Raw genomic sequence first — 15,162 nt, 5'->3', positions numbered from 1 at the left:
AGAATTATGACGGCCTCCAAACGAACCGATCGAAGTTAAACGCGGATGGAGCTTCGCGTGGCAACCCAGGCATTTCAAGCTCAGGAGGACTCCTTAGAGATAGATGAGACTGGACGATGTGGCAGGGTGGCTTTTCACAGCATTTAGGGATTGCCCTTGCGGTCGTTGCCGAATTATGGGGGGTCAAATAGGGATTGGAGCTCGATCGGGCTCTCGGATTATGGCGTGTTGTCATAGAAGTCGACTCCGAACTGATTCGCACCCTTGTAACTAGAGATGAAGATGTCGCTCTACCACTATCAGGAATTGTAGGTCCATCAAGGGACTTGTTGGCATGGCTTGGGAGATTCACTTCCTCACATGTTCCGGGAGGATAATGTTTGCACTGATTGGTTCGTTCGGAAGGTCTGGTCAACCTTTCATGGGGTCTCCACATTTTTCCATTTACAAACTTCATTCGGACATAGACATACTTACCCATAATGATTAATGAGGGATTCGAGCCAGAACTTAACCATAGACTAATAGAACTTCAAAAAGATGATTCTATTATAGCTAGGTTCAATCCTCATGCATGATCCAAGTTCGAGCTCAGCCTTCGAATGCACAAGCAGGACCAAGTGAATCACCATCAAGTATATACACGTTATCGTGGAACGAAACCAAGAATCATAGCTAGGCTCAATGAGCCAGTCGAGCGGGTTAAGGAAGTGGACCGAGGTGTGGCAATGCATCTCATCACAAGCTTGTCTCATTGCGCCCTTCTTAAAGACGACCCATCCAACCCAACGAAAAATCAAACTAAACCTATCCTAAACCACAAAACTAATACTAGAAATCAGATTACATAATCAATTAGGAAAAAAAAAAAGAAAAAAACAATGGGCCAACACAAACAAAAGAGAGGGTTCAAGCTTAGGTAAAAATCAAAAGTTAAATGAACAACTTGTGATTTTACCGAAGCAAACAATGAAATCGGGTTCTAATCATCCTCTCACAATCCCTTGGAAGAATTCGTATTCCAACGCGGGCCGATTGTCCCCTCCCCGCGTTGACTCTTCCAAAACGCGGCCCCATCGACTTCCATCGTTCCTCTCAAAATTGCTCCCAAAATGAATTTAAAAAAAAGAATTAATTATATTTATTTTGATAATTTTTCTCCTCCTATTAATACTCATCATCTCGCTTCTCCTCTAAAGAACATGGAAGCTTCCTTGATTCTGACCTTATATGGGACAGAGAAAATTTCCTCTCTTTCTTCCTTCCTTGGATCTTCTTCTTTCTGTGCCCTGCTGCTTTAGCTTAGATATGGAAAACAAGACGGCCATCTGCATCTGAATTCTTTACTCTTTTATTCCCAAAAGGACAAAATTCTGGAGGGAATATCAATGGGGAATTGCTTGGGATCAGCCTTACTGGAGAACCTCAACCATGGTAACATCCCCTGGCTTCCATCTTCTTGAAATGCTCATTCATGGTGTCTTCTCATCAGTTCTTGATTTAGCTTCACACTAATAGATACTTGAATCTGCTCTCCACATGGACTGCATTTAATTGATGTAAAAGGGCGTTCATTGGTATGTTATTTCCTTATTGATGCCATCGCACAGACGCGTTGAAGGCTGATTCTGGTCGAGCCCCATTGCCGCTGCTTAGGAAAGTCAGGTCCGATGGCAGTCGAAGCACCAGCCAAGTCAGTGATAATGGGGGCCTGGAAAAGGTACCGGCCAATGGCGTAGGAGGAGGGGGAGGAGGAGAGTCCGCGCGGGTGGCAATAGCCCCTAGCCTGAAGGTGTTCACGATGGGGGAGCTGAAGAGTGCGACGAGGAACTTCAGGCCGGACACGATGCTTGGTGAGGGAGGGTTCGGGAAGGTGTTCAAGGGGTGGGTGGAGGAGAATACCTACGCTCCGTCGCGTGTCGGCATTGGCATCCCCATTGCGGTTAAGAAGTCCAGCCCCGACAGCCCCCAGGGCCTCCGAGAATGGCAGGTGAACTTCCTTCCCTTTACTCCTTTGGATATTCGAACTTTATCCGACTAATCCACGCCGCTAATTAATATGGACACGACACAATCTTCTTATCATCGACTAATCCTTCGGACATGTGCCAAGATAAGTGTTGAGATGACCTTGTTAGCCCTTAATGGATCATCATTTTTAGCATGACTAAATTTTTATGAATTATAATTGTGTGTAAATTATTTTTTTGGCGTAAATCCTGATATCTTGAAGATTGATTGAGCCCCGACTAATCCAGTCAAATCGAATCGGCCTACTAAACTGTAAAACTCTTTCGGCTTGGATTTTTTGCATTCAAAAGGATTCGAACCCGATATTTTACTTAAATACAATTAGCACCGAACCGCTTGAACCGATCCACGTTAATCGTGTGTTAATTATTTAATTTGTATGGCTGCAGGCAGAAGTGAAATTCTTGGGGAAATTTTCACACCCGAACCTAGTGAAGCTGTTGGGTTACTGTTTGGAGGACAGACAGTTCCTATTGGTTTACGAGTACATGCAGAAAGGCAGCTTAGAGAATCACCTTTTCAGAAGTAATTAATTCTTCCCCCCTTAATTACTATAATTAATTAACTGCTTACCCAACTACTATACTTAATTAATCACCCATTTATTAACATTCATTTTGTTATTTTCGGTTACGGGTTCGGGTTTGAAAATTACATATCACAATATCCCAATCCGAGACTGAGTTTACATAATAATATATAAAAAATTTACAATATGTTATGTTTAATATTAATAATATAAAAAAAATTACAATATGTTATGTCTAATATTTAATATATGAGCTTAGTCCAATAGCTCAGTCCAACTAAGCCAATCAAAACATCACAGTTTACTTCAAATCTACCTTTTTTCCTCTCTTTTTTATCGTTTATCATTCTTAGTTCCACTCCAAACCCTCCCTTTCTTCATCTCCTCTTACCTCTGCTATGCTGTTGCGCCTCATAATCACGAAGGCCGAAGGGAACAACTCTCGATTCTTGATGATCTTTTTCATTTCTCCACTCTCGGCACGGGTGGTTTTTAGTACCAACCTATGAAAACCCATACCCGTAAAGGTCGGTTATTTTCTTAATTTCGTTTCTGTTCTCGAAGACGGGTTTTAAAATTTCTAAACAGATGAAAGCGGTGCCCCGAAATGTTACCCCAAAACCGATCTAACCCCAACCGTGATCACCCCTATGATCCTCTTTGTGCATCAGATTGGTACGGGAGTCAGATCAAACCAAACAACAAAACCTCGGCTGACAAATCGGGACCAAATTATACTTCAAGATCAAACTAAGGGGAACAGGTTGCGGTTAATCACGTTCGAATCCGGTTCGGGTTTTCCTGGCCAACAGTACGAAAGACCGGGTCTACGATCAAAGTTGAGTGGTCTTTGGTCAAATGGGCCTCCGGTTGGGCTACCATTCGAGTTCTGTAAGCTAGGCCTTAGTTCTAGTTGGGCTAGGGAGGTCGGCCCACAAAATTTAGTTCAGGTCATGCTCGAAATATCGAGAATATGTTCATTAAAAGATGGAAAAAGAAAATGAAATTTCCCATAAAAAAACAAAAAGGTTTTCTCTCTCTTTTTTTTTTAAAAAAAGAAATCTTTATTTCGTTATTCTAGTGATACTGATGTTCTAAATTGTTGTTGCAGAGGGCGCAGAACCGCTTTCCTGGGATGTACGGCTTAAGATAGCGATCGGAGCCGCTCGGGGGCTTGCATTCCTGCACAACTCGGAGAAATCGGTCATATATCGGGACTTTAAGGCTTCAAATATTTTGCTAGACGGGGTGAGAAGAAGTTAGTCATAATTAATTTTGGCATTTACTAATTTAACTGGAGAAATTTCCATACATATGGGCCTTACTAATATATGGTTGGCTCCGAATTCCTACTTTCCAGGAGTTCAATGCCAAGCTTTCGGATTTCGGGCTTGCGAAATTCGGCCCCACCGACGGCAGCTCGCACGTGACGACTAGGATAGTTGGAACATATGGTTATGCAGCTCCTGAATACGTTGCGACCGGTAACAACGCCCGTATCATTTTCATGGAAGTAATTGATCACTATTAGTTTACCCCGACTTCGACAGTAAATGTGAACATTTCAATTTTTCCAATAGGGCATTTGTACATAAAGAGCGACGTGTACGGGTTCGGAGTGGTTCTACTGGAGCTGTTGACGGGCCTGCAGGCGCTCGACCAGAACCGACCCTCGGGCTCCCACAACCTGGTGGAATGGGCCAAGCCCTCGCTCTCTGAGAAGAGAAAGCTCAAGAAGCTTATAGACCCAAGGCTGGAGGACCGGTACCCCTCGAAAGCCGCCATCCTAGCGGCCCAGCTCATCATGAGGTGCCTCGAGGGCGAGCTGAAGAAACGGCCATCGATGCAGGAGGTTCTGAACGGCTTGGAGAAGATCAATCTAATCAAAGAGATGCCGGAGGAGATTGTACCGAAGCTTGGCCAACCCAAAGAGAGGAACCGTCATCGCACAGCCACTCCAAACATCACCCGTCACCGATGAACCACCCCACCGGGGTCTCCGGAGGCCAAGACCATCAGCATCCGTGCCCGGGAATCCCTTGTGGAGATACATTCTATACAAATATGGCCGACCATACATACGCTTCATACTATCCAGAATAGCCATTTTTGGCTAGTTGATGTAAATCTGGTATTGTACACAAGTCGAAAGTGTTTACTCGAAGCTATTAGATACGCAGTAAACAAGTTTATTATGGATATTCCGGATTATGTAATTGTATATAACTAACATCGATAGCAGTTACTAACTGAATGGCCCGAATTCGACCTGTCACCTGCACCGCGTGTTATATATATAGACATATCTAATATCCATGCCCATCGATCAGTGGGCTTAAGGGGCCGAAGGTTGGGCTTAATCTTAATCAAGTCATGAACAACTTGTCAAACACCCGTACATACAAGGATATCGAAATTGTATATCTCTGTTTAGGCTCTAGGTGGCCACTCGACCGGTTATCGCCTGGTTCCATCGATCGGTTAAGAACTCGATCCGTACCATGAGCTTGATGATGAATTAATCCAGCTGAATTAATATTCAAGTCTTGATAAATTATTTAACCTTAAACCCAATGATTAGAAGGCAGTAATAATCTCGTGGAAGAGGAACATGATTCCACATGCTGCACGCTGGCCAAGTCCTAATTATTCCCTAATTAAATTTATTTAATTAGTGAGTTTTCAATTTTGAAAAGATTAATGTCAACTTTTTCCCGCTTTTTCCCCTTTTATGTCTATGGCCATTATGACATGGAAATGCAGAGGCCTTCCTTCCTTCCATCGATCACTAGCCGACATCTTTCCTAACAAAAAAAAATAAAAAAATTTATTAACAGTGACCATCATTACACCATCAATTGATGATTTTGCATGCCTGCCTTTATTATCATCTTCCATTAGATTTTATCAACGGTCCACTGTTTGACTCAGTTTGACTGCCTCTCTCCCCATTGTCAGCGAACACTAATTTCAATTTGGATGGAGAATGCACGCAAAATGAATGATCACTAGATAAGAGTATGAGTGGATGTCTATAGTTAGTAAGTCCTTTTGCATCATGCATGCACCCCGAAAACACGATTAAGAATGCCGATCGAGAGCGCTCTCTCTACAATTGGACTATTTTATTCGATCCCTGAAAGTCAAGCTCAATCAGTATGTGTATCGATATCTTGTTAAGTGCCATCACAAATGAAGCTCATAAGTTATATACATTCTCATCATCAGTGCTGAAACATTTTATTTACATTTTAGTTATTTAAGAATTTTATTTTCTTGTTTCATATTCACGTACTTCCCTTAAAAAGAAGAAGAAGCTATAAGTATAGATATAGTGATTGATAATTCCGAGGCCTGTACATAGTGGTAAGTTGTTTCTTTATGGGATCAATCAAAATTTACAAACTGAACAATTTGCAGAGAATTATTGTAAAGAGATATGGACCACGGCACTTATGTATCTGTCTATCTTCTATTATATTAAAGGGTTTTTATTCTGTCCACGGCAAGTGTAAATCAATTCTCCATAATCAGCTTCTCAAATCGAGTCACCTGTCTGATCTAAATCCTTACTTATAAAGATTAACTTTCTAATTCAACCACAATTTATTATGGCAACTTCCCATACAATATTCTAAGAATATACAAAAAGCCCTTTATATTAAATCATTCACTGCCCACCGCAAGTGTAAATCAATTCTCCATAATCAGCTTCTCAAATCGAGTCCTTATTTACAAATATTAACTTTCTAATTCAACCACAATTCACTATGGCGACTTTCCATACAATATTATAAGAATATACAAAAAGCCCTTTATATTAAATCATTCACTGCATTGGATCTTCCCCTTTATGCATTAATCTGACGTTCTTAAAGGAGAAAGATATAAAGGACAAAAGAAGCTGAAAAAAGGGTTTTCATTCTCATATAATTTCAAGATCCTTTCTGCACGTTAACTAACTATGTGGTCCTTGCGTGTGTGTATATATATATATGGGTTTTAGCCCATCCCTATATATCGGTAGTCCTTAGGGATCAACATGCGTTTGTTCGGTCGACCTGGTTCAGAGTGGTTCTATTGAAAGAATACGGTGATTCCTATTATTATGAGATTTGCCTGTGAGAACACGTTAATGGGGAGGATGACGACGGGACCTGCATGCAAGCAACGTTAGCTATATATCCGTGCGACGTACGACAAAAGCTCGACATTTGAAACAAATCTTTGCATTTGGAGCTAGGAGACGTGGTTACGTACGCAGCAGGAGCGGTGCGCATCGGATGATGTGTGGTAGGAAAGGCGTACAAAAATTAACGCGCCATGCCGTTTGCCCTTTTGGCCCTCCACAATAGGAATCCATTCAATACTCGAAGAATAATTGTAAGTATACAAGCTGGGACCCGTCCACGGGCCATCACGACCATAAAGACACACTTTATCGATTCATATTAATCCAAGATCAGCCTCGAATTTTCCGGTCTACGAGAAACAGCATCAGTCTAACAAGAACAAAGGAATAAATAATCAATGAGGTGTAATTCGGTTGGTAATACGTTAGTGCACTAAGTCGAGAGTTCATAGTCTCCTTGAAAACTTGGAAACAAAATAACGGCAAAAGGAGCTATAAAAGTTCAATCGATAAAAAATTGGAATCATAACTCAACTTAAGTCGCCATTCTCCCAAGTTTAGTGTGAACTTTTCTGGCTATTGGACCGTAAAATCTTCGATAGTGCCCCTTTAAGATTACGATGCTCTAAGCAAATTTACGACGTTCTAGCTGGCTCCCTAACTCGAGAAAAATATCTTCCTATTCATTCGCCCCCTCTAATTTCGAATCCTGCGTCGGTCCCTCTTGAGGGGTTCGCGAACGCTCCGGCTGCTGGATCGGATTATTTCCGCGCATAATGTAATAATTTTGACGAGCCAGAGCCAGAGAGAATCTTGCTTTCGATTAGCTAAGCAGTTTTTACAATGTTTATTATGCTATGCCGCTGCCATTAATTCAATGTTTTTTTTTTTTATTTGTTTGCATGATCGAGGCGTGGCGCCGGTAGCTATCATTACGTCGGATGAGCGTCAATCATCACGCCCTAACTGACGCCAAACCCCGACCGGCCCCTCTCTCCCCGCCGCTCCCCCTCCAGGCCGCATGCGGTGGCTGTCGCCGGCTGGCGGCCCCCACCACCGATAAACTAAGGTCACCCTCACCGGCCGTACCGGCGGCATCTAGAATTATAATTGTATCTCTCTCGATCTATCTGAGGTCCTGTGAGGTGCATATAATCTCATCATTGATTATAGTGTTTTTTGCCTTTCCTTCTCAGTCAAGTGGGCCCTACCATCATTGACAGCACCCCTCCCCCAAACTCATCATTAATCCCACTCACTCAATTTCACTGGCGCTCGTCTCCCCAACGTCCCAACTACTAAAAATGTGCAGTCACCCTTCCTAATTAATGCTGAAATGACACATCGCTCTGTTAGTTTGCTGGAATAGAATCTATGCATAACGTGATTTGATACCGAACGGGTGGATGAAAAATGAGATTAACTGGCCGATAGGACTATACATAAGTTTTCAATCGGATATTGATAAGAAGATTGCGGTTGGGAATTCGATGCTCGGTTGATCCTGGTAGGTGAGGAAACGGGAGATGCAGCCGGTAAAAGTGATTAGGAATTTAGGACTATGTCGTATAAATTTAAAACAAAGATACGGCTCCCCCGATGAAGTCCCCGATAAACTTCCTTATGCGCGCATGACCTCCGCAAAAACTCGGAGGGAGAAAGAAAGCTTTGCGGGTTCGTAACTTGGGCGTTTTGCTGAACACTCGAGGCATTTTCAGTATTGTGAACTCTATGGACCAAGAGCGGTTTTGTTATTCCATATGGATCTCGAATTGGAGGCCAATCGGGAAGGTCATCTCGGACTACTCGAGCTCTACCGAATCCAGAATTGTGATTCATTTCGGATCATATCATGGACATAACACCCGTCAACGCAATACTAAGGTTGCTGATCAGTAGTTATTCACCCAAAAAGAAAAGAAAAGAAAAGGGTTGTTTATCAGTTTACGTTTAGGTAATAATTAAAAGGAATTTAGAGTTAATTTGATAAATTGCCAAAAATTTAATTTCTCGAGCAATATAAGACTCTGAAAAAAGAAAAGCTTAATGACATAAAAAAAGGTATGAAATTTGATCACTTTTTCAATTTTGGCACAATCATTATTTTTTCGCAAAAAACGCATTAATTTTGATTTTCTTGTCAAGTTAGGCATGTGTGTCATTTTTCATTCATTTTGCTGACGCGGCGAAAAACGGTGCGTATATGGAAACGATGTCACCCCATGTTAACAAAAATAATAAAAATTTAAAGAAAAATAAAAAACAGAGAGAAATGCTTTGATCGGAGAAAGAGTAAGCGCTTCGGCTAACCACCATAATCTCGACTAGAGTCATTAGTGACCTCAGAGGGCATCGACCAGGGTGTAATGGCCGAGATTGAGGCCCTATTCGTCGAAATCATGATAATTCTCAATGGTGGTGGCTAGGATCGACATCGATGCCCTATCCGTCGGAATTAGGAGAACTCCTAATTTGAAGATTATCTCGATTTCAGCGGATAGGTCCTTGATCTCGTCCACCACTCTCCTGGTTAGGCTCGTCGATGCCCTTTAGGGTCACCGGCGACTCCAACTGGGGGCGGTGGCAAACCCTTTATTCGATTAATGCCTTTTTCTCTTTTCTTTCCTTTAATTTATTTTAAATTTTTGCTGAAGTGACATGACACTATTTACCACACAGATAACGTTTTTCGTCAAGTCAGCAAAATTGATAGAAAATAGCATAGATGCCTAGTATGACAAGAAAATTAAAGTTCATGCTTTTTTTACGAAAAAAATAAAATTCGTGTCAAAATTGAAAATTGAGTCAAAATTCATACTTGTTTTTAAGTCATTAACCCAAAAAGAAATAAATCTACCCCTTGCAGTGCCCAATTGACAAGACAATTCCCTATTGACAACGCAATTATTAATGAACCATATTTGGGGTTAGTTACTATGGGATGGCATAAAGTTTCTGAAGTGTAACATTTTGGGGAAATTTTTTTTTTGTAACAATCGGGTGCACAAAGTTTCATAAATGATTCAATCAAGGGCAATCAGCTATCTCCAATATGCGGATTCTTCCAATTCCAACGGGTGGAGCCTCGATTCCTGCCATCACCCCCGATTGGGATTACCGGCACCCTTTGGAGTCACTATTGACCCCAGCCAGGGTGGCAGTCGCCATAATCGAGGCCCTTTCACCTCTTTGTCTCTCGATTTTTTGATTATTTTGATTATTTTCTAATTTTCTAGAATAATTTTTAATTATAAAAAATCCTGTAAGTCTCACTTGACCTATCATGATGAGCGTGTTGGATAACTACTGACACATCACAAGTCACATAAGCATTGGGCTAACGGGTTCAGTCTGGAGATGATGAAGTGCCCTTGATTGAAATATTTTTGAAACCTTGTGCACCGAATTATTATAATTTATTCTTTTTGTCCTTCTGGAGTAATTTACCCCCATATTTGCCCAACTGACAAGGCAATAATTAATGAACCATATTAATAGTTTCTGAAATATGCTCAGGTCCTCCTAGTTAAATAAGCTAGTTAATACCCCGCCATGCGGTAGGGTTTTTGTCAATTTTTGTAGGATTGAAAATGGGTGATTAATTCATAATAGATATGAAGAAAAAGTATGTTAAAGATTACATATTTTACCAAGTAAACCTAATAAATAATATAAATTACAAGTGCGAACAATAACAATCTTGTAATTTAAATCCATTAAGATCAGTCAAATGGTTAAAGAAAACAATTTCATTGGTGAAAAATCAAGTTTTTGCGTCATGTATTTATAGGCATAAGGCACATTGAATTTGAACAATTTCACATATATCGAGGAGTTCTTTTCAATTATCGAGAGAACTTTTAATTTTTTCAAGAAATTTAGTTATATATTATTGCATACAAATCATATGGATACATAATTGAAATTCGAGAATATGGCACCAACAAAATATATAGTGTAAGTTCATTGAATTGAAATCAAAATATCAATGTAACGTGAAGATGAGAGTTCGTAGTTTTCACTTTCTCATTTACACGCCTTGATTTTTATATATTATAATTGATAATTGATCGATTGATGATTCTACCTATCTATTGGGAATTTATCTCAATAAACCAAATATGAACATTCCTCTTTATATTTTAATTATAACAAATTACAAAGTGGAATCACATATAAACATATATTATTGGGTAAATTTCAGTGACACCTCTATAGTTTGTAAAATGATCATCGACTCTTTTCTTTCAAAATTAGCCACACACAATTCCTCGTTTCGCTGATTTCTACTTTTTTTTTCCTTGAATCGGGTCGAATTGATTCGGTTAAAGAAATCATGTAACAGATCGATTTGTGCAGTTCTGTGATATGGAAAAGTGAATGTTCTCTTGGTGCCACGTCAGCTAAAGGAGGGGCGGCATGTGACTAATTTTTGAAAGGAGATGTGTCGCTAGCCATTTCATAAACCATAGAGGTGTCATCGAAATTTACTCTATGTTATTTTACAAAATTAAGAGGGAACCCAATTTTCCAAATCCGCCTAAAAATCGCCATAGCAGTGCTCGTAACTACTTAATTAAATTATTTCGATTGTGATTTAATCAACATTCAAAGTTATTCTATTGAAGATGTTGGTGTGTTTGGTTTTAGAGTTGAGTAGAGTTGAGTTTTGATTTTAATTGGGTTTTGTAATGATTATGTTGTTAAATTATGAGAAAAAAGTGTGAAAAAATAATGAATAATTGAGAGAATTTAGTATTAAAAATTGAATTAAGTATAATATAGTTGTATGTGGATTTATGTATGAGGTTCACTTTTTTGACTTTGAAAAGTTGATTTTTATTATGTAGTGAGAAGAGTTAAAGTTAAAATTAATATTTTAAAATACGATTGCGAAATTAAACGGAGGATAATTATTTTAATTTAATTTTGTTATAATTAATATTATCTCCTAAACCTCAAACGACATGCAATGAGGACATGGGCCAGATTTCGGAGCACAACATGCAGTCGCGCTCGCTTAAAGAAGAAGGCATTGAAAACAGTTCTCCATCTGTTGTTTTTTCTTTTTTTGGGATTTGAGGGCGGCTCCAACGTCTCTCTTCCATTTCATATTATTCGCTGCAGCATGCGAAATCATACCCCATGAAAGCGCATGAATACACAGTTCATATTTTTTTTCCCTAAAGAAATAATTATTATATAGTACAAGGCAAAAAAATAAATAATAAAAAATCGGGTGCTCTGAGTTCATTTTTCCATGCTTTGATGAGTCCTTGGAGTTGCAGTTTGGCCTGAACGAAGATATCGAGCTTGTTGTTGGTTTTTGGGTCTTGCAAACGTTAATTTCTTTGTTTATGTAATAAAGGTGACTCGTGCCATGATGTTCATTTTTTCATGTTTTCAGTTTACATTATGGTTATCTCTGCTAGGTCGTAAAGCATCCATTCTAATTGAAATTATTAATTTAAGTATGGTATTTATTGTTAGACAAGATAGTAGAAAAAGATCAATTAATTTTTTCGATTATAATTGAGACTTATAGGATTAGTACAATAGAATAAATATCTTAATAGTTAATAAAAAGGCACGGATAGTCATACTGAACATCGATTCTGGAATATTTTGGTTACTTGGCGAGAGCGTGCACGTGCATGCGTTGCTGTGTTATACTATGAAGTTCAATTAATTAATATCAAGTTTCTTGTGGGCCTATACTCCAACTAATGAAATCCTTTTATAAGCTATGTATATATAGAACTCTAAATATATATATACATATATATATATATATTGTTTTGGTAGATACAACTCTAAAATTTTGGACTGAATTAAATTTTCTCAATTAAGGACAATATTATGTATTTCAACAAAACAAAGAAATGTACCTGACGAGAAAATAATTTTACGAGTCAAAAAATAATATTACCAGTTATCTTTAAGGAAATTAATCAAACATAGCTTATTTAGAAAAAGAAAAACCAGTATGTATTCGTTTGACTTGTATGTCTCGTCTATCATCACGAGAATGACTGTAATAAGAATTGATGTAGGATTTGAGTTGAATTATTGTAACTGATTGACTAACAATTTTCTGTTGAGGAAATTCTAACAAGATCCAGTGTACGAGATTATCACAACCATCTTCACGTGGGACCTGTACGGGCCCACGCGTAGTGAACGGTTGAGATCTCGATGTCACATAGTGATATAATCCAAGGTCATGTTAGCAGCATCGTTTCTGTAGTTGTAGGTGGGGCCGTGCATAAGATTTCGATGATCGAATCGTCCCGTAAAACTATTCTGTTTCGAACCGAAAAAACGAATTAATCGGCTCCGAAAGATATTCATTTCGGGATTTCAAAACAAAAATTGATTACGGGACGTAACGGTTTTTACAATTAGAAAATTACGGTTAATTGTCTCGTCCCGAATATATATTTATAAAAATTATTATGTACGTTATATATGAAATTTGAAATTTAATAGAAATCAAAACGTGAGGTAAAGATAATAAATTCATAGTTCGAGTTTTAGATGTACTCTTTTTTAATTTCCTCTCTCCAGTGAACTTTTTTGTTTGTTTGTGATACGTTGATCAATTGAATTTAATTTAAAAATAATTTTATATTCGTTTAAAATGACATTTTTCAATATTGGTTCTGTCGGTTAATCGAATCGTAAAACTAATTATTTTTCGAGATAGTTTTATTATTCTAATTCAGTTATGATTACGGTTACAGTTCGTAAAATTCTTGTCCCGAAAAATTATAGGGGATTACGGTTCAGACTATAAACCGTACCAAGCCTTCCGCCCATCCCCAGTCGGAGAGACTGTTCATAGTTCATGTCATGACACGCAAAGAGGATATTAATTAACCATTTACATGCAATTCGATATATATAATAATCATTAGTCGACCAGTTGAATATAGTTTTTCTATATTTTTTTTCTGTATATATTGGGGTTTGCAAATGGGGCACTATGTTTTATAATTCCTTTTTGTTAATTTATTATTATAATGTGCGATTTATTCTTAATCTTAGCCAAATCTTTGACTTCATAAAGAATTTTCATTGTCAGTCACATGTGATCATATCCCGACAATAACTAAATAAATAAATGGCAATTTGACTCCGAAGGACAATAGATTTAGAATTTTTAATATTCATGTAATCTTGAATTGAATCTTTAATATAATTGCAATGTTAATTATCAATGGAACAATTGGTAAATGTAAAAAAAAAAACAGAAAGAAAGAAAGAATTTTTGCAGGTTGAGAGTGTACTTCCAGAAGCTCGCCATTAATTAGTGGATGTTGGGCAAGTGATCGTTTTAGGTAAGAGACACTGTAGCCAGTCGTAATACCAAGGCAATGTGTCCCTTTCCCTCACCAAACTCCACACACTCGTGAACCTCCAAAATTTTAGCCCCGTATCCACACATGTTCTTATTCCAATCCTCTTCTATCGTAACGAAATCTCGAGAATCGTTCGATGGCTATTTACAAGCACTTACGTGACTTGAAAGATACCGTTTAATTCGATATAGAAAGTTTTCATCGTTAATTTCCACCTCTCATTAGCATGCGTGATGCCGCATGCAAAACTTATTCCAACCATACATGATACAGATATCATCCTCGAAAGTGCACTAGATTCCGAACCCTTTGGCGGGATTTCATGCTGATGATTCCTTTCACGAAATCACCCAAGTGCCATGCTCGAAATAGTCGATGGTTCCGGTTTAAAGGCTGCACACGCTACTCGACCAAGATACCATGTGCCACGACGATAGCACCAATTTGACTTGATTATTGAGCCTTTTTTAGCTTATTATATCCATGGAAGAAAGATTTTATCTATATATAATTAAAGAGAATGTAGTATAATGGTGCATATCTCACTCGATAACTAAGAGATACTAGGTTTGATATTCGCAGTAAAATTATCCGTATCTCGTTATTGACTATTATGATTTCTATTTCATTATATTATGCTCGTAAGCCTCCTCTGTAGCAAAAAAAAAAAAAGATTCGTTCATATACAATGATGTTGCTCAGGCATGTCATTATAGATGTAAGTTCAAATTTCCAACGTCGATTGCGGCGAATCCATAAGTGAAGTGATTTCAAGAACAAGATTTAATCAAGAGGTTTTTGAAAATGCAAATGTGCTAAAATCTCCATCTATAAATCATCTACTGATCTACTATATATAAAGTCCCACGTAATTATGAAATTACCAAAACAGCCCCGCCCAATAATGCATTTGCCCGCTCTCCCGGGAAAAAAACAGCGCACGAGGCTCAAAGGGAATGCTTTTACCCACCCACCCACCCCCGACAAACTAACCGAAAGCAAGGGGCATATTCGTAAAAATAAGTCCAATGTCCTGCTCGCTAATTCCCACGGATTTATATACTGTCCATGAAAACCGGTGAGTCGTTGTCAAAATTTTGACGCCTGGA

The 15,162-nt window shown here is 38.6% G+C and overlaps 1 protein-coding gene across 1 annotated transcript; it reads left to right on the top strand.

The window, feature by feature from the left end:
* The first annotated feature begins 1,187 nt into the window (after positions 1-1,187).
* On the top strand, positions 1,188-4,809 carry LOC116215142 (probable serine/threonine-protein kinase PIX13). The gene is made up of 6 exons (XM_031550738.1): positions 1,188-1,434; positions 1,611-1,990; positions 2,421-2,556; positions 3,672-3,808; positions 3,921-4,044; positions 4,141-4,809. The coding sequence occupies exons 1-6, from the start codon at positions 1,389-1,391 to the stop codon at positions 4,539-4,541; spliced, it is 1,224 nt and encodes a 407-aa protein (XP_031406598.1). The 5' UTR covers positions 1,188-1,388; the 3' UTR covers positions 4,542-4,809.
* The last annotated feature ends 10,353 nt before the right edge of the window (positions 4,810-15,162 follow it).

The sequence above is a fragment of the Punica granatum genome, chromosome 7 (assembly GCF_007655135.1).
Source record: "Punica granatum isolate Tunisia-2019 chromosome 7, ASM765513v2, whole genome shotgun sequence".
Classification (NCBI taxonomy): domain Eukaryota; kingdom Viridiplantae; phylum Streptophyta; class Magnoliopsida; order Myrtales; family Lythraceae; genus Punica; species Punica granatum.
Note: the sequence above shows the minus strand (reverse complement) of the source record. Positions and strands in the feature narration are given on the sequence as shown.

Excerpts from the sequence above, each read along its gene's own strand:
- LOC116215142 (XM_031550738.1), top strand. The coding sequence starts at position 1,389 with ATGGGGAATTGCTTGGGATCAGCCTTACTGGAGAACCTCAACCATG. Across the intron at positions 1,435-1,610 it reads ACTGGAGAACCTCAACCATG|ACGCGTTGAAGGCTGATTCT; the intron begins GTAACATCCCCT and ends GCCATCGCACAG. Across the intron at positions 3,809-3,920 it reads CAAATATTTTGCTAGACGGG|GAGTTCAATGCCAAGCTTTC; the intron begins GTGAGAAGAAGT and ends CCTACTTTCCAG.